At 37.3% G+C, this 24,067-nt stretch overlaps 1 protein-coding gene across 3 annotated transcripts in view; it reads right to left on the reverse strand.

Annotated features, from left to right (window-relative positions):
* The window catches only part of ITGB3 (integrin subunit beta 3), a 72,595-nt gene that overhangs the window by 27,373 nt on the left and 21,155 nt on the right, over positions 1–24,067 (reverse strand). For all 3 annotated transcript variants that reach the window (XR_015734211.1, XM_034415988.3, XM_034415989.3), the window contains 4 exons: positions 5,246–5,435; positions 3,963–4,215; positions 2,630–2,801; positions 1,387–1,548 (listed from right to left, as the gene is read on the reverse strand). Coding sequence is in view for 2 of the 3 variants with exons in the window: in XM_034415988.3 (XP_034271879.1) it covers positions 1,387–1,548; positions 2,630–2,801; positions 3,963–4,215; positions 5,246–5,435 (777 nt within the window). In the remaining variant the exon portion in view is untranslated. The remainder of the gene's footprint in view (positions 1–1,386; positions 1,549–2,629; positions 2,802–3,962; positions 4,216–5,245; positions 5,436–24,067) is intronic.

A 24,067-nucleotide genomic window follows, 5' to 3' on the forward strand; every position in this document is an offset into this window, starting at 1 on the left:
GAATGAAGAGGTTGGAGAGCATAGTCATTGGGAAGAATTATTAGGAGCAGAAAGTAAATAAAACTACATCCACCATAGATTTTAGGCACACCACCTTTACTTTCTCCCAAATTAGTGTAAAAATGCAATTTATTCCAGATGGGAAATTATTGCTCTTGAGAACATTATTAAAGTTAGGGAAAGCCTGATTTCTTCACGGAACAATGAATGGTCTGGTCTCAATTACAGGATTATCACTGAGGGTGCAATATATCTCTGTATACTATATACCTCCCAGAAAAAAGCTTCAGACATGGACATTGAGCTGAACATTGTTCAGAATTTGTTGACAACCTAGGCCAGCACTGAACCAGCATCTCATTTTGAACAAAGTATCTAGGAGTTTTTAATGCAGTCCCAGCTTAGTTGTTTTCTTGTGGACATTTCATTACCCAAATTAAGTAACATCATCAGTGATAGTAAGGAGTGGAGCTTGCTCTCAGTTTATATTTTATACTAATGGCTTTTGCTCTGTTAGAGCAAACCACTAGAATATAAACTGGGAGCAAACCCCACTCCTTACCATCACTGATGATATTTCCTATTTTGGGTAATAAAACATCTGCAAGAAAACAATGAAGCCCAGACAGCACCAAGGACCCCTCATTTCAACCCCAAGCTACACATATTCTCTTTTTTTTGGTACAGAGAATCTAAGAAGGACAAAAGCAATGGGAAGATTCTGGGGTTTATATGCCTTTTTCTTTCAGATTACAAAGTCCCACTGGCTACCTAAGTCATCCTTCTATTCATCTTCCTGTCCTTCAGTAATGCTGCTGTCCTCCTGAAAGCCCAAAGACGAACTTTTCTTTATCATCACTGGGAAGGAGAAAAAAGCTAAAGCAGAAAGTACTGGTACTTTGGGTTAGCTAATGAAGGAAGAACAGCAATACCGTTACTGAGTAAGAAAATTATCTATCTATCTATCTATCTATCTATCTATCTATCTATCTATCTATCTATCTATCTATCTCTGTCTATCTATCATCCATCCATCCATCCATCCATCCATCTGATTTATATGCTGCCTCGCTCATCAATAAGATGACTCTATCTAAAAATTCAGATAGTTCAGCTGAAAGTTAAATCAACATGGCAAAAAACCCATTTTTTATCAGGAATAAGCACATAGACAAACATGGAGTCACACTATTGTTCATAGTGCTAGTGATTAGCATACAGATAGCCTCATTGATTGAAAATTCCAGCACTTGAAGTCTCATTTATCTGGAGGAAGTAAACCTAAAGTTTATGGAATTCCAGCCAAGTGTATCATCTGCTATCGTGGAACAATTTTTGTAGCTATATTAAATCCAATCCTGTGGCTATGAAATGAAATACCCTCACCAGTGTGGTGGAAGCTTCATAATAGTTATTGCTGTTCAAGTGGCACTTCCCGTCATTGGGTATTACAATTCCAGCCAGTCTCCCATCTAAAGCAATGTGTGTCTTGGCATCTGTAGTGAAGACCAACAAGTGGGAAGCATCAGGTCTCCAGCCAATTTTGTCCTGTAAGAAAATAAGCTCCATGATATGTTCAAAACAAAAACAAAACCTCATATATATATATATATTCATTATTAGATTCAATAGTAAATATCAGTAAGGATCATATAATAAAACAAAATGTAAAAACTTACAATGCAAAATAGCAACATAGATACATATTGCTAGTACAACTTTATAAAATCTAGTAAGACCACACCTGGAATGCTACAACCAGTTTTGGTCACCATACTACAACAAAGATGTTGAGACCTTGGAAAAAGTAACAGAGAGGAGCAATTAAGGTGATCAAAGACCTGGAGACTAAAACATATGAAGAACAGCTGCAGGATTTGGGTTTGGCTAGTGACAGTCTAAAGAAAAGAAGTATTAGGGGCGACATGATAGCAATATTCCAGTATTTGAGAAGCTGTCACAAAGAAGAAGGGGTCAAATTATTCTATAAAGCACCAGAGGGCAGGACAAGAAACAATGGTTGGAAACTAACCAAAGAGAGAAGCAACCTGGAATTAAGGAGAAACTTCCTAACAGTGAGGACAATTAACCAGTGGAATAGCTTGCCTTCAGAAATCATGGGCGCTCTATCACTGACAGTTTTTAAGATGAAACTAGACAGCCACTTATCTGAAATAGTATAGGTTCTCCTGCTTGAGGAGGAGGCTAGACTAGAAGACCTCCAAGGTCTCCTATTCTATTCTATTCTATTCTATTCTATTCTATTCTATTCTATTCTATTCTATTCTATTCTATTCATAGTGGGAGAAAAAAGAAGAAAAAACTCATCCAACAGGTCACCCACTCCCATATTTGAGAGAGAGAAAAAACTCCAAGTGTTTAAAGGCAGGCAGACTAATTGACTCTTGGGGTTGGGGATGCTCCTTCTATCCCTTCAATGACTATATATGACAACCTAAGTATGGTTGACTTCTGAAAACATGCAGTTGACCAATATTTAGGAGACAAAATGTCTCTGGTCCCCAAAGTGGAATGTATGCAACCCATACATATTTGCCCACTTAATTGGCACCAGAGAAATGATTTTTTGAGAAACTCTGAATACCCCATAATAGAGATTGCCTCTTACATCACAGACAACTGCTTGGATAATGGCATCAAATCCTCCTTCAGGTGCATCTCGATTCTTAGATACACTTTGTTTCTTCACCTCCTCATTGAAACGCTTGACTTCATCTGTGAGAGCTAGGACATGCTTGTAGCCAAACATTGGTAGGCAGTGATCATCTGGTGGTTTCAAGCTAAAAAATAGCATATTAAGCTTAGAAAAGGGAACAGGAAAATGAAAACCTAAGGAAGTCCACAGAACTTAGCACAGCCATTGGCCTCACATTACACACCCTCCCGGCTAAACAATCCAATCAATTTCTCCTGAGCTCAATTAAAGGGTCCTTAACTCAGCTCTTCCCCTCTGTCACAGTAGTTGCCAAAAGCACATGGTAGTGTCCTCATTAGATACATTAGCTATTTATTCCCACGAGAGTCAAAAATAAATATTTGAAATAGCTAAGGAGGAACCCAGCTACTACTTACTCCTAGAGTTACTTCGCCTATATAACACTACTACTTGGTGAGCCAGTGTTGTTCCAGGTATAACTAAAGGGTCTGGTTGACACCTTTACAGCCCTTCAATGTTTGAGACCGGGTTACTTGAGGGATCATCTCATCCTTGTTGTTTCTGTCTGTCTGATCCAGTCTGGCAGGATGGGCATGCTTTGTAACCCACTGGCTAAGGAATGTTGATCAATAGGGTCAGAAGATGTCCCTTTCTGTTATAGTGTCCACTTTATGAAACCTTATCCAACTGGAGACAAGAAGGCCCCAACCCTCCTGGCTTTTCATAAGGCTCTGAATATCTGGTTCTGTGCCTGGTTCTAGATTCCTGAGTGTGTGAAAGAATCCATACCCTAGTTGTATAGACTATGATGTTTTCTTTGTCTGCTCTGCCTTTTTAATTTTGGATTTGTGGTTGTAATTGTTTTTTTTTTTAATTTGGGGTTGTTGTTTTTTTTTTCTTTGTTTTTTTGCTGCCTAGAATTACTTGTTAAGATAGGCAGCTATACAAATGGATAAAATGAATTAAAATATAATAAAACTTATGAAATTCCCTAGATTTTACCTGATATTAAGAAAGAAATATTTCATTCTGCCTGCACATATTTAAGATAAAGAAGGAATAGGAATACACATTTAGCAATCTTAATCTACAGATTATAAAATTTAGCTTTAGAGATAGGGGATCTGAGGTGTTTGAGATGCTTCTAGGCTACAACACCCTTCATCTCTGATTTTTGGCCAAGTTGGCAGAAGGTGATGGGAGCTAACCTCAGTTGCAGTTGGGGAATTCAGGCTTGTTTAACAAAGATACAATCATCAGTGTTTCTTCTGACTAGAGAACTTACTCATAGCATGGGTTTTCAATGGCCTCTGGAGGAGAAATGTACATGTAAGGGGACAGAGGTTTGTCCACAAAAGCTCCAAAGCCAATCCTCAGGTTGCTGGTCACTTTGCGCATTTCCATGGCAAGATTGGTACCTAAGTTCTGGATATTACGGAGGTCATCCTTCATGGAGTTAGACAAATCCATTAGATAGTAGATGTCCACGGGATAATCGTCCACCTGACGCACTTGTACTGAGAAAGTTTGGGAGTCATCTGAAATAGCAAAATTGGATAAGGACCGAAGGACTAAAGATGAGGGATATTTTCCCAAAGATTTCAACCTAGCCTATTCTTTCCGAATGTTTGATTTACTAAGTCACATTGTTACTGACTCATGCTATCATAAACTAACCTAAACATACACCATTCTATTTCTCCTGATTGATATTTCTGGCCATACGAGATCAATATTCTAAATCAAAGCAAAGCAATGTGATGGCCAAGCATAAGCACATCTGTAGACATCTCTTTTGGTCACTGTTGACTGCTTGCTTCAGCCAACATCTTTACATTTTTAATAAAAATCAATAAGTGATAAGTTGATATGAAACAGTATAAATTCACATTATTATTTCTTATTACAGCCATCCACTCCAGATGATTTTAGGTGGCTTACAATATTCAAATATATAATTACAAATAAAAAACACTAACAAGACAAGGCAGCAATATTTATTTCCAAGAATGGTTCTAAACACCAGATAGGCCTTATATTTATGAAAAATAAAGATAATGGGTGGCTGCTGCCAAATGCTTTGCTATGAAATGTGTGCACATTCTTAACAACAACAACAAGAAACTTGTTTAAACCTGCTTTTTGATCCCAAAAGCTAAAGGGTAGTAAGCCTTTCTAGTAAATGAAGGTTGAAAGATTGGACATATCCAAAATGGTGGCCATTTTGTGAACAGTAGCTTTAGTTTGTCCTCAGATTCCCAGTATGCCCACAAGATCTCAAAAGTTGACTACCATTGCCAGAACGTAATATCTCCATTCTGAATAGACAGCTAATAATCAAGTCAACATAGCTCTGAAGCTATCATAGGATAGCTCTAAAATTATCAAACTATCATCATATTGTCTCAGACTACTGGACCATGTTTGCAGCATTATCAGTTCAAGTGAAGCAGTCCTTCAAACTCTTATGTAAATGCTTTCTTCTCTATTTCTTACTGTTACTCTATAGATATGAGGAACAAACTCAAGGCTTTCTGTGGATAAATCAAGTACTGAATCTGGTTTTACCTGGACGCAGGTGGAGTTCAATCTTCTGTGGAGTCATTTGGGTGATGTCACTCCCTGATCCTTTGGCACTGAGAGGTCTGGCCTCCAGTATGAAGGTATTGCTGACTGGATACTCTATATCATCTTTTGTGCAGCTACTCTGAAGAAGATTTTCTATTAAGTCACAGCGAGAGAAAGCTTTTGACATATTCTGTTGGAGAGAGAACAGAAAGAACAATAAGTTTTTGGAACTGGGAAATTCTCAAACTTCTCCCAATCTAATAATGTTGTTGCTAAAATTAAATTAAATTAAACCTGTCAGTTTCAGGTCCAATTTAAAGTGTTGAATTTAAAGCTTTCTATAGCATGGGTCCACGATACCTAAGAACCATCTTCTCCCAATGGGATTGATCTGCCCCGTTCATTCTGGCAGAAGAGGCCTACTGCAGGTCCCATAAGTCAAGGAATTTTGGCTGCTGGAGTCTAGGAGAAGAGTCTTTTCTGCCTTGACCTCTGTCCTTTGGAATATCTTGCCACTGAAAGTTAGAACTGTCCCTTTTCTTCTGGCCTTCAGGAAAAAAACCTGGCTATACCAGCTGCCATGGGACCCTGAAGGAGTAGTTCTCAGCTGGAGGTAGTTATGCAGTAACAATAAAGACACCACCACTGTTCCATTCCAAACCCTTGGTACTACAGTGGTTTAAAGCACCCTGTTATTAACACAGCTGCCTGCAATTTACTGCTGGTTCGAATCTCGCCAAGGCTCAAGGTTGACTCAGCCTTCCATCCTTTCTAAGGTAGGTTAAATGAGGACCCAGTTTGTGGGGGCAATAAGCTGACTTTGTATAAATATACAAAAGTATGAAGGCTATTGCTTAACGCATTGTAAGCCGCCCTGAGTCCCCGGAGAAGGGCAGCATATAAATCAAATTAAAAAAAAAAAAAAACCCATGAATTTTTAGATTGCTAAAAAATAATCGTGAAGAACTGCCTTGAACTGTGAGATAAGCAGCACACAGATAGAAAAAAAGAAAGAAAGAAAGAAAGAAAGAAAGAAAGAAAGAAAGAAAGAAAGAAAGAAAGCTAAAGAGGGGCAAGATTTAACTTCAACAAGAAATTATAGACCAGTATCACTATTGAATGGTGAATTACAGATTGTAAATAATTCTGAAGAATTTATTACTTCTTCAATGTGTATGTCAACCCTGAAGTTGGCTGAACTGAGACCATTTTTTATTTTCCTGCTTCAGTGCTGACTGGAGCTGAGGGATAGGGAGGGGGGAATAGAGATAGCTATAGCCAAAACAAAATGCTTTCCCTTGGGAACCAAGGACATTCCCGCAGGTGTTCAGAAAGAGGAGACTGAGGTCATTTAGCAACTGGACTGTATGCTGGTTGGACCATGTGACTGAGGGTTTGGGGGGAAGTGACAAACTTTCACTTTTAATTACTGGTAAGTGAAAACTGCAGGAACTTTTAGATTTGGTTTTCACCAGATCTGTGCCAATATGATATTTCCAATAAAGCTATTCTTTGAGGACTTCGCCTGCCTCGGAGTTTTGCTTGATATGGGATTATTACTTGAAATCCTGACATTGTATTTTTTTTTACCTAAAAAACAGTTAAAAATAATGTGAAAGGTGAAGGACATTATAGAACATTTGGAATAGCATAATGAAAAAAAGCTGCATTAATTTTTGTAGATGCAAAGAAAGGTTTTGACAATTTAAATTGGACTTTTTTATTTAAAGTTTTAGAAGACATGGATTTGGAAAGAATTTTATAAAATGGATAAAATCAGTTTATGCCTCATAGAAAGCACAAATAACTGTTAATAGAGATCTAACAAAACTTTGTGAGAGAGGAACCAGACAAGGTTGTCCGTTATTTCCTTTTCTGTTTATTTTGATTTTTGAAGTTTTAAATAGAAATATAAGGCACAATGAAAGCGCATAAGAAAATGGTTGTAAAAATAAAAAAGGCAAGTTGAGAGCTTTTACAGATGATTTAATGCTGGTTTTGGAAAATACTTTAAAGGGATTGAATTATTAATGAGAAAATTAAAATAATTTGTTGCATTAGGTGGTTTTAAATAGAAGATAATAAAAATATGAAGTTGTAAGATTTATCAGAACTGATGAAAGAAACAGATTTTAAGACTGAGAAAATGTAAAATATTTGGGTATTAATTTGACAAATATAAATTATATGTTGTTCCAAAATATGTTAAAATATGAAATGAAGTTTAAAAAGTTACATTAAGAAAGGAAAAATTAGAATTGTCATTATTGGGAAGAATTTCTGTGATTAAAAGAATAATCCATATGAGAGATTGGGTGATGCTGAGAAATAAAAGATTATTGGAGTTAGAAAGAGACAATTTGACATTTGGATGGCAGAATTATTTCTGGTACGCTAAAGTTAATGTATTTTCTAAAGATCACTTTGTTAGACATGCCATATTGAGAAAATGGAATAGATATAAATCCAAAAAGTGGTTTCATTACAGGAAACATATTATAGAAGCAAAGTGAAAATTAAATATAAATAATTATTTTATTATAACATATTAATATTTTCATAGGGAGAGAGCAAATAAAATCAGGAGAAGATCTGACCATAAGAAGGATATACATGTCAATGTTTTCCTTAGGTACTACTATTAGAAAGATTTAAAGAAGATAAAAAGAACTTTTGGTTTTGAATATTGTACGAATGAATTTGAAACTGAATTGTCTATAAATGATGAATATGTTATTGCTAAGTGAATACTGTTCTAATTTTCAAAGGATCATTTTCTGTACTAGACATTCAGCCCCAATAATTTACACTAGGATGAAAAGGCAACCAACTTAATTTCAACCTTAATTAAGAGAATTTTTTTAATTAAGGAGAACATTTGGAATAGAAATTTAGAGATAGACTTGGGAATACTCGTATCATAATAATTATATTCATTTGTGCATCGGGTTCTAAAACAACTTCTCACACTTGATAAGAGCGCAGTGGTTCATGTGGTTAGGTTGCAGGGTTGGAGATTAGCAAGCCCACATTTAAGACCCAAGTGCTGTTACATGGCAGAAAGAGCTCCTGTCCTAATTTCGGCTCCTTGAGAGGGGCATGAAAGGATCCACCATGGACATCCCCAAGGTAATGGTGATGCCACCGGTTAATCTTTTAGCTAATCTTAATCAGTGCTTCTGACACAAATGGATATAACCAGATAATCCTTAATTTATGATTGCAGTTGGAATTGGAATTTTATTCAAAAGTCATGACTTGTTGTATATCAAGGCATCCATGTGACTGGACCAGTGGTGAAATCCTCCGAGGTTTGCCACTGGTTCGCTGTGCGCGCATATCCAGTGCGTGCCAAACGCGCACTTCGAGAGGAAAAATGAGGCTTAAGAAGGTAAGTAGGACAGCAAGGGGGGGAACAGCTGTGCTGGACGATTTAGATTCGCTAGAAAGCAGATTTTCACTAAGTGAATCATACAATCACAAGTCCAAATCCATTCTCCTGAATGGGTGTTTTTTGTCTGGCAAAAAACTCACAATGTGTGGTCATATGATAATATAATGCTGCAACCAGTCATAAATGTGAACTGGTTGCCAAGTGTCTAAAATATGGTCATGTGATTAGTGGGGGGGGGGATGGAATGACATTTTACAATGGCCAAAAATGTTTTATGGGCTATAAAGCACCTTTTTCCAAGGTCATTGTAATTCCAAACAGTTGTTGAATAATCAGGTGTAAGTCAAGGACTACCTATATCTTCCAGATGTGTTTCACAACTTTATCCATTCTGAATATAGGATAGAAAATAATAAGGGTTGTAGTCCAACATATCTGGAAAATACCATTGTCCAATCCACACTGTAAAGCAAGATAAGGGAAATGAGAACTAAGCAGACTTTGTGTCACGAGTGTTTCCAGGATTGCTGTGGCTATCTGCCTACTCACAAACAGTATGGTTTTAATCAAGCCATCTGCTGTTGGCAATTACCTGCAAGCCTTCCCCGCCCTAGTTAATTGCAGGTTAACTCCCTATATAAGCAAGGACCTTTTGCTTGCTACCTGGGCCTAGTCTTCTAGGCCTAAATGCACAGCTCCTGCAGGAAGCTTGTTGCAACGCCGCAGATGGGAGAAGAATGCAGATAAGGACTCCAGACGCCGCTACAGAGAGACTCCCACGGATGCTTGCCTTTTGCTGTTTTGTACCACGCAAGCTATCATCGGGACTGCTGTTGCTGGACCTTCTTCCTCCCACAAGCTTCAAGCAATGTTTGCTGTTTGAACTGTTTTTACTTCAGGTGACTTTCAGCTGTGAAGCTCGTGCTGCTCCCATTATGATTGCCTTGATGATGTATCGACGCCGAAGCTGCTTACCTTCATGCTAGCTTTATTCTTTTGTGAACTGTTTTGGTATTGTGGAGAGGGATCTAGGGAGATAGCCTTGCTTCACATACCCAGATAAGACTTTGTTTTTAATGTGTTTTCTTAAAGACATAGTGCTTTTTAAATGTTTTAAAGTAAATTATATTTTTACACAAGACGCCTCTGTCAGAATCATTTCAGTCTCAGTGTGTTTACTCATGAGCTGGTTCACGGTCCGGGGTACCCCTCAACCCCATTTCGTCACACTTTGTGTATCTTCATGACACGTTTTGAAATAAATAATCTTTGTAGGAAGAATTTCCAACTATCATCAATATTGAGTTCGTGAGCATTCATTCTTTTGGAATGATTTAAAATTCTTCTTTCCAGGTTTCTTACCATAACATGAATGGAAAAGCCAATATTAGAAAATAATTCACAGATTAATTTGATTAAAAACAAATTTTATTTTGAGATTAAAAATGGCCATTTCTGCAAGTATAAAATCATTAAAAAAGTGAAATTTAGGATTGGCTGAAAGGTATTCAAATGCAAAATTCTATCTGTATCATGACATGTGTCTCTGTGCTCTAGTTATAAAGGCAAAACTCTCCAAAAAGGGATCATAAGCATGTTGTAACTCACTCACTCCCCCCACTTTTTTTGGCAGCCTTTAATAAACTGTACTGACTTGCTGCATCCTATTAACCTCTGAAAAACTGCCAGGAAATTTTGCTTTTTTTGGAGGCAAAATTCCCTAAACCTGTATATGGCTGTGCTTAGTCACCATTCCAAAAAGCTGGCTGGAAACAAAAAAATGTCTCTCCCAAAGACTTATCATTTCCTCCAGCACACAAGGGAGAGAACATAAGACCAAAAAAGGAATAAGCACCAGAATGTAGCAAGGCAGATACTATGGAAAGGAAAGCAGAAAAGCAGAGGACATGGAAAGGAAATACAGCATCATCCTGAGGCTTAGCGATATTTGTGTGGTTCTATAGGAAAAAAGAAAAGATCATTCAGGTTTTGAATGACATTTTTCCAAAAAAAATAGACTCACACTAAAATAGGTTTTGAATCACCATATTTAGTTTTTAAAGAAATAAACATCTTGGTACATTTCGTAGATTTCAGTTGAGCACTAGGAACTGATGGAGCTCAAAGCACGAAGAATGAGCCAGACTGAATTGAGATGGGGACGTTCCTTCTTTCCCCCCACTGATCCCTCCAGGAAAAATTGCAGCATCTTGATCAAGATTTCTGCTAGGGGATGTGAAGAGGCAGAGTTTACTTTTATCTTTCCTCATAAGTTCATGCAGACAATGGCTGTGAGTGTGAACTGAGTGTGAACTGTATCCTAGCCATGTCTGAGACTGTTTAGCAAAGATTGGGCAACCACCTGGCATTCCTTCACTCAGAAAAGGTTATTCTTTTACTCTACCTGAGGATAGATAGTCTTTGACTTACAACAATTCATTTAGTGACAGTTCGAATTTACAACGGCACTAAAAAAAAGTAACATGACCATTTTTCACAATTATGACTGTTATAGCATCCCCTTCATCAAAATTCAGATGCTTGGGCAACTGACTCACGTTTATGATGGTTGCAGTGTCCCGGGATCAAGTGAACACCTTTTGTGACCTTCTGACAAGCAAAGTCAATGGGGAAGCCAGATTCACTTAACAACATGTCACTAAATTAACAACTGCAGTAATTCACTTAACAATTGTGGTGAGAAAGGCCATAAAATGGGACAAAACTCACTTAACAACTGTCTTGCTTAGCAACAGAAAGATTAGGCTCAATTGTGGTTGTAAGTTGAGGACGACCTGTATCAGGATATCGACTGCCTGTCCCTTCTTAAAGGGCACAGCTTTGTATTTAAAACTAAGGGAAAGGGTTCAGCAAGTAGGTTCAAAAACTATTATAATGAGTGGTCTCCAAGGATTGCTAGGCCATAGGCTAGGGAATTGCAATAGATCTGAGAGCGGTGGGAATTCAAGTCTATATTATTGTCAATAAAACCACATGGACATATCCATAAAGCATCAGGAGTCAAGTTTAAATTGAAAATAACTTTAGGATAAAGAACGAGAATTCTGGCCATGGGCCAAATATTGCTCCTGAAGAATTCTATTAAAGAATATATTAAATACACATTTTACATAAATTATGGACATATTTACAAAGATCCTTTTTTTTTACTGTGTTTATGGTCTCCTGACTGGAAAAAATGACATTTGCTATGGCTAGGAGTGGTGCAACCTAGTGTTTTGTTTCTTTCTTTTTTAATAGAAATTTTATTAAACATTTTGATTGAAAGCATAATAATGAATTCAAACTAAAAGAATAAAAAGAAAAAACTGCACAAAAGAAAAATAGTAAAGAAAAAAGAATATAGTAAAGAAAAAAAAACACATTTCATCAATGTAAACAATTTTAGCAAGTTTTTCTTAAAGTACAAAATGTGATATCTATTTCTTTTCTATAAATAAATCCTTAAAACCTCATTGTTCATTCATGATCAGTAAAAATCCACTAGAGATAACTGCAATTCTCCCTACCTAACTATCTTCCCCTGACCTAAGTCCTTTTGGTTGCCCTGTACAATGACTCAGTAACTATGCAGGTACTGAGTCTCAACCAGCTGCCATTGCCTGTAGGCCTCTTCTTCACACTGTAGCCATTCATGCCAACACCATTGTGCAAAGCCATAGTTACCCCACTGCTCTGTGGCTCATCAACTCTGCTGCACCTTGGTGACTACTATCATCTCATGCTGTTCGTCAAGCCACATGTCCCATTTTTTTCTTCAAGCTGTGCATTCCATTCCTTCTCTGAACTGTGGATCTTATTCTCCTTCGGAAAATTTATGGGTTTCCCCCAAGTCTCACAAGAATAAGTGTGCTATTTGGAGAATGGCAGGAGCTCCATTTCTCTAAAATCTGGGGAAAACCAGAAGTTTTCCACAAGATCATGAGAATGGGTTGCATGGCTAGAAAAAGACATGATCAGGGAAGATAGGCAGTTGAGGGGAATTGCAACATCTCTGCAGTCACAAATTACAAGAGGGGGTGCTGCCAAGCATCTGAATTTTGACTATGTGACCATGGGGTGCTGCAGTGGCTGTGACTTTAGACATTGTTCATAAGTCCATTGTTAGCGCCACTATAATTTGAAACAATCGTTGAATGAATGGTTGTAAATTGAGGATTATCTGTAATCATAGTATCTCATATACAGAATTATATATGGTAGATCATAAGGATGATCTTGCCTGTCCCTTGAAATCTTTCTATGTTTTATTTTCCCCAATTCTTCAGTCTTTTTTTCTCATGAAAAGAACTCTGTTAAAGAGGAAAAGAGGAAATGGTGCTACAGTGTTTCTCTGACTGATTGCTGCCAGAACTGGACTTCTGGATACAACCCTGGAAATGTGATGGATGAAGTAAGATTTAACCCAGAGCCTTTTTAATATATAGCCAAGTTTCTGCTAACTGTAACTTTACTGTATCAACTTTTCTTCCCACACAAGAGATAAAATTTTATTTTTTGTATAAATGTATCCACAAAGATATTGATGTAATTTTGGTATTTGAAGTTTATGAGCGAGATGGATAGTCTCTAAATTTGATAAATAAAAATACATTTGAGTGATTCCATGCACAAAAGTATTAACTGGATTACTGTGCTTTATTCTAGACTGTTCATCATGGCAAATAGTAGCCAAATACTACTAAAGCAATTTTTCCAATTTCTGAGCTCTTGCATCTATTCATATCACTGTTTTATGATCTTTTTGTGGGGAAATGCTGTACGGAGCACTTGTGAGCAATCTTAGTTCTCACCTTGATCTAGAGAGGCGTTCAGAGAGCTGATTCCATTTATCAATTCCCTTTTTTGTGATGGCTGTTGGCTCTGCTGTCTTCAAATCTGTAATCGCTTCTCTGGTTTCCAACAAAATTTCAGACCTCAGGGAACTGAGAGAAAGTCATCTCACCTGAGTGGCAGTTTAGAGCCTTCAGATAGACACTAGGACTAGGTTAACTCATTTCCTCTCTTAATCACTTCTGGAAATGGCTTGTTAACTGGTTTATAGACATGTAAGTTTAAGGACTTAAAGAAAAAATACTCAGAAATAAGCAGCAAAAGGTTGATAGAACATTGATTTTGGAAAGTTACTAAGGAGTCACATGGACTGAAGATAAGATTTTGAAACTAATTATGCTTTCTGTGGGTTATTTTATATATATAAAGTTTTTAAATCTAAGAATAAGAAAATATTTCCATTGGAAAATGTGGATTAGAGAAGAACATGATCAGAGGAGACTTGAAGGCTGATCACTAGAGGCAACCAGAAAGAACTAGAGTGTAGTAAAGGAGAAGAAAACTATTAATACAGAATGGAGAAAAATATTTTAACTCTGGAAAAATTCAAAGATACTTGGGAACACTGTACTCAGAACTTTCTCTTAAGAGAGGGGTGTCAAATTCAAGGCCCAGGGGCCAGATGAGGCCCATGGGGAGCTTAGATCTAGCCCATGGGGCCACCCTGGAAACAGCAAAGGACCAGCTCACGGTGCCTCTGTCAGCTCCATTTTTGCTGGCAGAGGGTTGCAGGAGGCAGTCACAGCCAAAAATGGAGCTTACAATGGCCGTGGGTGGCCCTCCCAAGTTCCTTTTTTACTGGCAGAGGGTTGCAGGAAGCCGTCGCATCCGAAAACAGAGCTTGGGAGCCCATTTTCACTGGCAGAGCTCTTGGGCCACCACAGGCACCCCCAACACAAGTGACATCCCATTGACAGGGCCAGATTTTCCTATAGGCTAACTAGGCTTCAGCCTAGGGCCTCAAGATCAAGAGGGGGCCTCAAGATCAAGAGGGGCCTACATTCAAATTGTTAGCAAAATTAAAATTACACTTTCACTATAGGTGAAAGGGCCTCATAAGTGGAATAGCCTAGGGCCTCTTTTCATCTAAATCCGGCCCTGCCCATTGACCATGCCCACCCTGGCCCTCCAAAGTCAAACACAATCCTGATGTGGCCCTCAATGAAATTGAGTTTGATACCCCTGTCTTAAGATCATCTGCTACTGTAAAATGGATTATAAAAAGGAGATAGAAGAGGATGCAACTGAAAATCATGCTGTTTTGGATATGGATTTAAAAATGAGTGACTTGGATATGTAAATTTCAACACAGAAGATTTACTTGTACATCTTTTTTATTTTGCACTTACAAAAGTGATGCTTTATGTTTAATGAAGGAATTCCTGGAAATAGATAAAGAAAAAATGAAAAACAAATTAGCTTTTGGGACATTGCTTAAAAGGAATAAACATCAACATACTGAAAGGCAAAAAGAAGGAATATAAAGTAATTTCATTCAATCATGATTCATTTTTTCCTAGTAGCATTTAATGAGCCAGTCTTAACGGTGACTGAATGACAAGGCTTTAAAGATTTGTTTATAGACAAGATATGAGAAGAAGAGAGTTTATAGACAAGATATGAGAAGAAGAATGTTGTATTTTTAAAGAAAGTGATAAGGTATAGTGTTGAAACTAAAAGAAATGGTTAATCATGCAAAGGAGTTTCTGAGAGAAGAAGAGAACATAACTTTACTATTTGAAGGGCTATTAAAGACTGAGATTTTCAATATGTTGTTTCTAATAATTCTAATGCATTTTTTCTTGATTAAGTTTGAATGAAGTTTTAAAGATTTTTTTTTTATAGATATGAGATAAGATATGGAAAGAATAGATTTACTTGTTTTAGAGAAAATGATAAGTTACTATGTAAAATAAAGAAATATGAAATTGATTTAGAGATGCGTTTGTGTATGTGTATGTTTGTGATATATATGGGTATGTGTTTATGTGTGTGTGTGTTTCTTTCAATGGACTTTTGGTAATTAAGATTTATTGATGAGGGTTTATTTGTTAATAGATAAAAGACAAGATATGGGATGAAGATAACTTTGGCTGAAAGGTAATAAATTACTGAAATTGTTTGTGAATGACTGAAGGGAGAAGTTGTTTCTTTATATATGTTTTTTCTTTATATTTTTCCCTTTCCTTTTTTTCCTGTCCACACGTTTTAGTTTTAGTTTTCTTTTACATATTTTTCTTAGTTTCTATTTTTTCAATTTGTATTTTACTTTAATAAAAATATTGCCATAGTTTGTACATACCATGTTTCCCTGAAAATAAGACATGTCCGGATAATAAATGCATGTGGTAAAATAAGCCCCCCTGAAAATAAGCTCCCCCCAATACTTAGACACATGTGCGGGGGGTGGAAAGAGAGGGGGAACATCAGAGCCACTGCCACCTGACATCAGCAGGTCAGATTCGGTGAGCCGGACACAAAGCTACCACTCGGGAGAAGAAGAGAGAGAGGAGGCGCTGCAAGAGCACCCATTTCTCATGTACTTCTCTTCCCAGGCAGCGGCAGCGCATTCAGCTCCCCGAATCTGGCTTGCCAGTGAGGGGCAGTAGCAGGTGGGGAGGGGTGGGGTGGTGGAGAAGCAAGAATTCTGCCACTCGTCCAAACCCCATATCTCCTGTTTGCCCTGCAGGCTCTTCAAGAGGAAGGCGATCGAGCCAGTCTGTGGCTTTCGCAATCCAAGCCAGCGCTTCTTCTCCTGCTCCCCTTTCCTTCCCCCCACCAGCGGTGGCTGGCTGACCCTTGGGACAGAGACCCTCACCCCAGCCCCCTTGGCCGCTTTGAGAGTGGCCGTGCAAGCCTAACCCAGCCCAGTCCAGCCAGCCTCCTTGGTTGGCAGCCAGGGGAGTGGGGGGAGAAAAGGTCCAAGAAGACCCCCAGGCTGCCCTGCCATGCTTCTCCTGCTCCCTCACCCTCCTTTCACACGTTGCCTCTGTCCGCAGACAAGACTCCTCCCCAAGCCTCCATCCCCCCGATCTCCCACAATCCTTTCTCCGAAAGCTTGCCAGACCTTGCTTGCTCCCAAAGCTTGTATGGAGCTTGCTTGCATACAGGCTTGTCAGAAACGCCACCTCCTTCCCACTTCATGCTCTGGAACCTTTCTCATCCAGAATGCTGCAGAGCCTGGTGGAGCTGGCCGGAGAGGCGCCAGCTGATGTCAGCCACAGGAGAGCCTGAGATGACATGTGTTGTTGGCCTTCATGCCCCATGCCATTTGATCCCCGCTCGCTTTCCTTTTGACCTGCTCCATATCGGGCATCGCCTCGGCTTGGGAGTCGGACTTGGCACTCTCCTCCAGGGCATCCTTCCACCACCGAGCCCTGCCAACTTTATGGGAGTGTGTGCGGGGGGATGATAGAAGAAAAGTTTCCGGGCATTGGGGAGCTGCCACGATTGCTAGAGGCAGCGGCCTTAGCGGCCCTGGCAGAGCAGCTGGTCAGCGCTCCGACATCATTCCCCTGCTGGGGGCTGAGATTTTAAGGTCCTGCACCTCAAAAATAATAAGACACCCCCCCACCTCGATAATAAGGCCAAGGCCATATTTCAGGGGTCAAAAGAAAATAACCCTGACTTATTTTCAGGGAAACACGGTATATTTAACAAAACCACAATTACTGTATATGAGTCTAAACTTCACACTACGATAGACCTTTGTTTATAAATCTTAGTAATTGGATTCACATAGCACCTTAATCCCAAATCAAGCAAACCACATTTCAGTTTAGCATGATCTGTGAATCCAACCACCAAGTGTGTGGCTTTGCAGGATTATTGGCAAATATGTTTGTTTTTCAGTACACTTAATTCCAACTATGTTATTTTTATATAGGGGAGAGATTGTTATGATTGGTGGTCAAAACAGTAAACATATTGACTGATTGACAAAGAAAAATAAAACCACAAATGCTAGAATATCCTATAGAGAAACACACTAAGAGCACTTCTGAGGAAGTCTTCTGAGATTAGTGGTTCAAGCATTTCTACAATTGCTATCTCATTATTTTGTAAAGTAAAGTTTTTCAAACATTAGACTGCTGTTTCCTTTACATTTTTAGGTCTCAAATATACCTTAGCATATCAAATGAGTTTCTGCATATCTTAGCCACAAAGTGCATTGTGGGACTTCACTACGGCTCTGCATAAAATGAGAATGCAACAGAACATGCTTTAGGTATTTTCAGACAAAAGGCTCCTAATATTATTGCATTATTTCTTTTTTAATGTTTTTTTTTAATGGTAAAAGAAAATGGAAGGTGTCCCAGGGAACTACAGGAGAATTACAAATGGAAAAACAACATGGTCAACTCCCTCTGTAAAATCCTGTGAGCAAGAGCAGACAATTACACAGGAAAATTATCATCTGGAAACACTTTTGTGCAACTGGACATTGCAAACAAAGCTATTCAGAGCTAAATAGCCCATTTCTTGTCTGCCACCGAGGAACATGCTTGCAAGGAAATTGAGTGTTCCCAGATATCTCATGAAATCCAGAATTCATTGTCAGACCTTGTTCTTACTACTTAGTCTACTCACATCAATTGCAGTTGGAAAGCTTTCCAGGGGAGAACTTAATTTTCAGTGGTCTCTGTCCTAGTATGAGCATGGCCTTTGGAAAAAGAGGTAATTTCCGATTGTTTATCATTTTAATAGGCCTTCTTCAGAAACCAGATTTTGCAGAACACTTGTCCTCAGAATTTAGACTAGGATCTTGTAAATTAAATTATCCCATTGTTATTTCCATATTTTATTATTATTATTATTATTATTATTATTATTATTGTTGTTGTTGTTGTTGTTGTTGTTGTTGTTGTTGTTGTTGTTTTTAATTCTAATATGTGAGAAAATGTGCATTGTAAAATGAAAAGCAGAGCCGAAAACCCTGTTCATCCACTCGTTCTTCCTTTCAAATGTTGGCAATAGTATTTTTCATTGGAGTGATTTTATTAGGAAAAAATAGGGAAACAAGGAAGAGTCCAAGTCTGAAACAAGACAGGAGGATAGAAGACACAATGAAGGGAAAAATCTCATTTGTTAAATTAAAGCAACATGTTAGGAAATTGCTTGGCTAATAGGTTTTGCACTCGAAGGGCCTGTTTTTTGGCAAGAAGCAGGAGATGCCTCTGTTAATTCTTACATCTCTTCAGTGAACTGTGTCTCAGGGCCCAGCCAGAAGAATATTGCCATTTTTGGAAGCTTTCTCAGAGGTAAAACAATTTTGTAGCCATAGCTGCTGTCTAGGAAGATGAGAAACTGCAGCAGCTGGCAGAGTAGGCAGAACTGTTGATGTATTGGCCTGAGCTAGTCAACTTTTTTTTAAAAAAGGAACTTCTCCAACATGTTATATAGAAAACTGGCAAGTAATTCTGGCATAAAGCCTTGTGGTCCAGCCATCACAAACCCACAAATATCTCCTTATGGGAACAACAGCCAGGATGTCTCACAAGCTCTATTAAACTCATGAGATGCTCAAATTCAAATTTATTTGTTACAGCCCTGAATAATAAATAATAAATTTACTATTCAGGGCTGTAATAAATAAATTTGAATTTATTATTCAGGATATTGAATTTAAAAAGTATTATATCCTTCCATATACCGTATATGTATGTGTTTATGAGAAAAACAATATGTATTAGAGTCTAATAATAATTGAAAATACAGAAACTACAATAAATCCAAATAAAATACTATTATAAGAAGTTCTAATCTTAAATAATGTTATGACATATCATACTAATGGTAGCATAGAATTGGGTGACATGAGTTGATATTTTTGAATCGTCTGAGAGTAAGAGCATTAAACCACACTCCCTACTTGGAAATTTCTTTGAAAATAGGATGTATAAGGCCTGTCTAGATTTATATAGGTAATAATTATATAGGTAGCAGTCTAGAGATGATCTAGCAATTCTATTGAACTATTACCACATGAACATAATCAAAGATGCACAGAAATACCCTTAAAACATCCAAGGACTGCTAAAAGCATTATATCTTGCTAAAATGCTAGCCTTATGAAATTTTAAAATCAGAAAGGATGATAAACACGTGGTTGGAAAGGACCCTTTTGGAAGCAAATAATAAATATTGGGGTGTGATACATTACTTAGGCCTGTTTGGAGATCTGTATCTCAGATTCGTTACCTAAAGGCAGTCCTAGCATTATTAAAGTCTAATGTACATAGACTTTCCATAAAGAAGTCCAGCAACCAAATTTTACCTAGAGCTTTTAAAGCCATTAATGTTTAAAATGATCTCTAAATATTAAAGGGGCCAAACTTATACGGAATAAAATTTACTTTAGTCAGAAGTTAAGAAGAAGAAAGCATGCCCTGGAACCATTGAAACTATGCCTGTTTCTAGTTAATAATATTTGAAACCATCAAAACGGGTCCAATAAACATATTTTGAATTGTTTCTATAATATTGAGCTTTGCAGGAGAACAAATTTGGGAGCTGTAGAGAAACTGTGGGATTCTCTTGGAAGACCTTGCAGGCTGCAGGAACATAATACCTTTTGAATGATAAAATCTTGCAATAGCTGTACAGTAAAAAAAACAAAAAACCAAAAAACATTCCAGTGTAAGGAAGTATAAAATTGCACACCAAGGTACTTAAAGGTATGTATCTGTTCCATTGGAATTCCATTTATTTCACATTCGTAGATTTTATGATACAGTTGGGCAAAAACTATGACTTCGGTTTTTTAATAATTTGTTAATACTTTTTGTACTCTGTAGAATAAAGCTAATGCTCTAACTGCTTTTCTTATTTCCACCTATGAAGTATACATAATAAGAACATCATTGGTATACAGTAGTTACATGATTGGATGGATGGTGGGCTGGAACAGTGAGTGCTTGAATTCCTGGATTCAGACATAAATTGAAGAGTAATAGGATTAATATACAACTTTGTTTAATATATGTTGGAACTGCTTATATAGATATCCTCACGGGGCACATCTAATTTTCAGAGAAGTCTTGAAATAGAGCGACTGGATAAACACAAACAGCTTTTCACTTTTCAGACTGTCCCACAGTCTCTTCTTCAGTATTAAATCAAAAGCTGATTTAAAAGCAACAAGGGAGCCTTGATGGGGCACAGAGTACTTTTTTGCCAGGTGGTAAAGAACCAAAATATTATATAGTGTTGATCCTTCCTTTCTAAATCCAGCCTGGTTTTAGCAATAATATTTTTATTTCATACCCAATCCATGAAATCTAAAACTGAGGTAAATTTCTCAGTTTTATCAGATTAATATTACATAGCAACCTCCCCTCTACACTTTTTAGTTAATCCCTTGTATATATATATATCTTCCCCACTTTACCAATCCCTGACTATAGAAAGAATTCTTGACTTGTGAAAAATGTGTCTATGGATTATAAACAGGATTTCACAAGGCTGCTTCTCACGCAGGTGGACAATCACCTCAAGGTTGCATTCCTGGAATTAAGCAGATTCTCTTCTTCAAACTGTGAAGAGGCTGTCTATCTTCCTTGGATGTTAGTTGGTGATGTTAGCATGTAATTTGAAGATGGTTGACCACTTCAATATGAGTGGTACCAATCCTGATCCTCACTTTGAGGAGGCATTGGATGGATAACTTTCTAGAAATTATAGTATGTCTAAAAACTGAAGGATCCTCAAGGTAGGCTATTATAAAATAGGTAGCTGTGATGAAATAATATATGATTATGTAGAAAACAACAATTTAGAAACCGAATATTCTGGAAAAATCTTAACATGTTCTTTTTTTCCTCTGGATCACACTGAACTGACTGTTCCTGGGGTTAATCCAGAGGTTATTCAGAAATTAATCCTCTGAATTATTAGGGTATTTCAGACATGGTCTGACCTTTTCATATGGATCTGGATCATCATGAACCATTTTCATTGATTTCTAGAAAACAACCAGTTCAATACCATAACAGTGTCTCTGGAGTACTCTGTTTCTGAATGTTTAGTTTCTGCTTGCACTATATTGAAGTAAATAAAGGATTAACAGGATGCTTCCTATAAGAAAGGGATTCATGAAACTGGAAGAATATGGAGGAAAGGAATTAAGAGGAAGACAGTTAACAATTGGACAGAGGGAAAAAAGAGGAAACACACTAGCCGTTTGCAACCAGCATGTACTGGAAAGGAAAGAGGAACATGTAGCATATACTAAGCTATAACACCAATATAGGTACATCAATAAGCAGGCTTTTATTTATGTACCTATAAAAGAAAGTAACTTGAGTTTTACAGTAAATCTTCATATGATACTATTGTTTCAAAGTGTGTTTTTTATAATGAACTGAGTTAATGAGTTTCCAAAGAAACTCTGCTGTCAGGAAAAAGCAAATAAGAGATAACTTCAGTACGAAAATGTTAAAATTATCATTTTAGGATGCTGATAGGATGGTTTTAAACTATAGTAGTACATAATTTGTATATTTATTTATATATACACAAACGTACAAAGTTAAACTTATTTATGTGTATGAAGTTAAACCACCAAAATGCACATGCATAAAGCACAAGAAACCAGTTTTAAAGTAAGAATTCTGCTATATCAATGGCTATATGTTTGCCTTACACATAGAATGTTGATGGCTTGGAACCCAGCAGAAACATTTTTAATTATTAAATGTAATAATCTAAAGATTATTAGATTAAATGTAATAACCTTAATAATTATTAAATGTAATGATCTAAATCTAAATTATCTAAAGATGTAATAATTCATCTAAATATAAAATAATAATTCATCTAAAGATGAAATAATAATTCATCTAAAGATGTAATAATTCATCTAAAGATGAAATAATAATTCATCTAAAGATGAAATAATAATTCATCTAAAGATGTAATAATTCATCTAAAGATGAAACAATGCATCTCTGGCTTTAATTTAACAAAAGTCCAAAGAAGAGTACCTAATTCAGAGAAAGATTTAATAATTAAGCAAAAAATGAGTCTGATGAGTCCCAAGCCAGCAATCTTCTATATGTAAGGCAAACATATAGCCATTGTGTTATTACAGCATTCCTTCTAAAGGAAGTTCTAAAACACATCAGAGAGCCTGGTGACTATTGATTCACTTGAGATGGCATTCCTGCTTCTGGGAAAAAGCCAGTGATCTTCTGGGCATAGTCTGTAACAAAAAGTGTGTATCACCAAAATGGATGGACATTCAAGGTGACATAAAGGAAGGTAGAAGAGTAATTTAAAATTTCAGCAGGAAAATGCACCTGGAGGTGCTTTGCAATGAGAGGAGTATGAGTTCAGAGCTACAGCACCTATCCCTGCTTCCTTGTTCATTCCATCAATGGGGCAGCAGGACAGTGAGGATTTATTGATTTATTAAATTTATATGCTGCCCATCTCACTAGCCAGAGGATTAGAGGATTAGATGACAGTCAGACATGGATAGAGATATGCCTCATTATAGCCATGGATGCTAGCTGTGCTGAGCATTTAGAGCAGAGGTGGGGAACGATGGTCCTTTTATGGCTTGTAGACTTCAACTCCCAGAACTCCTGAGCCAGAATTCTGGGAGTTGACGTCCACAAGTCATAAAAGGACCATCGTTCCCCACCCTGATTTAGAGGATGCTGTGATCAGGGAAAGAGTCCAGGTAAGACTGGTGCTTCAAAACAAAGATGATGAGCTTCAAATTTTATTTCTTTTCCTACTAAACCCAAGAAAGAGATTTAAATTCTAAAACTGTTGGTGAGATGAATGTAATGATCTGATTTTTCAATATCTTGGGACCTACAAGAGAACAAGAAGATATAAACAGAGAATTAAGGTTTATTCTGTGTACCATTTTTGTTTCTCATTCTGCTATTCTGTCTCAGAGATGACTAATCGCAGGTTATATTTCCAGGCTGAGGAAACTCATGCTTTCAAGATAGGACAAGAAATAGACAGTAGGATAGTACTTTATTGCTGCCATGTATAATAACAGAATTTTAAAAGTCTGACAAAAGTTTTTATTTGTCTCATCTTATACTAAACAAGGTGAGGTTATTTTGAACTTCTTTCTCTCATTTGCCTCAATCTTTGGACTTTGAATTACTTCCCCAAATCCCCTCAATGATTCTTTCATAACTTCCCCAAGTCACTTCTAAATTCCTTTAATATGCTCTTGGACATGATTCAGCCTGTAGCAAAAACCTTAGATCTGCTGCAAGTCTGAGAGATGGCAGCCTGGACTGAGCTTTGGCCTGGAAAACTCCTATCTTTTAGCTAGACTCCTAATTAATGATGCCACATACGCCTCACTGCATATTTGGTTTACATATTGGCATCCTCCATCCACAAGTAAATTGCAATTTACTTCCACATTTATTATTCAGAAACCTATAGTTTTAAGATTAAATTGTGAGGTTTCCAGGGTAGAGAGCAGTACATTTCAAATTTATGGAATCTACCAATTATACTTATTAATATAAAATGACTGGGTCTTCTTCCTTTGTCAATATATCAGCAGGCACAGATACTGCTCTCTTTAGAAATCTCCA

Source organism: Pantherophis guttatus, chromosome 4, assembly GCF_059756535.1.
Source record: "Pantherophis guttatus breed Tessera chromosome 4, ASM5975653v1, whole genome shotgun sequence".
In the NCBI taxonomy this organism is placed as follows: Eukaryota; Metazoa; Chordata; class Lepidosauria; order Squamata; family Colubridae; genus Pantherophis; species Pantherophis guttatus.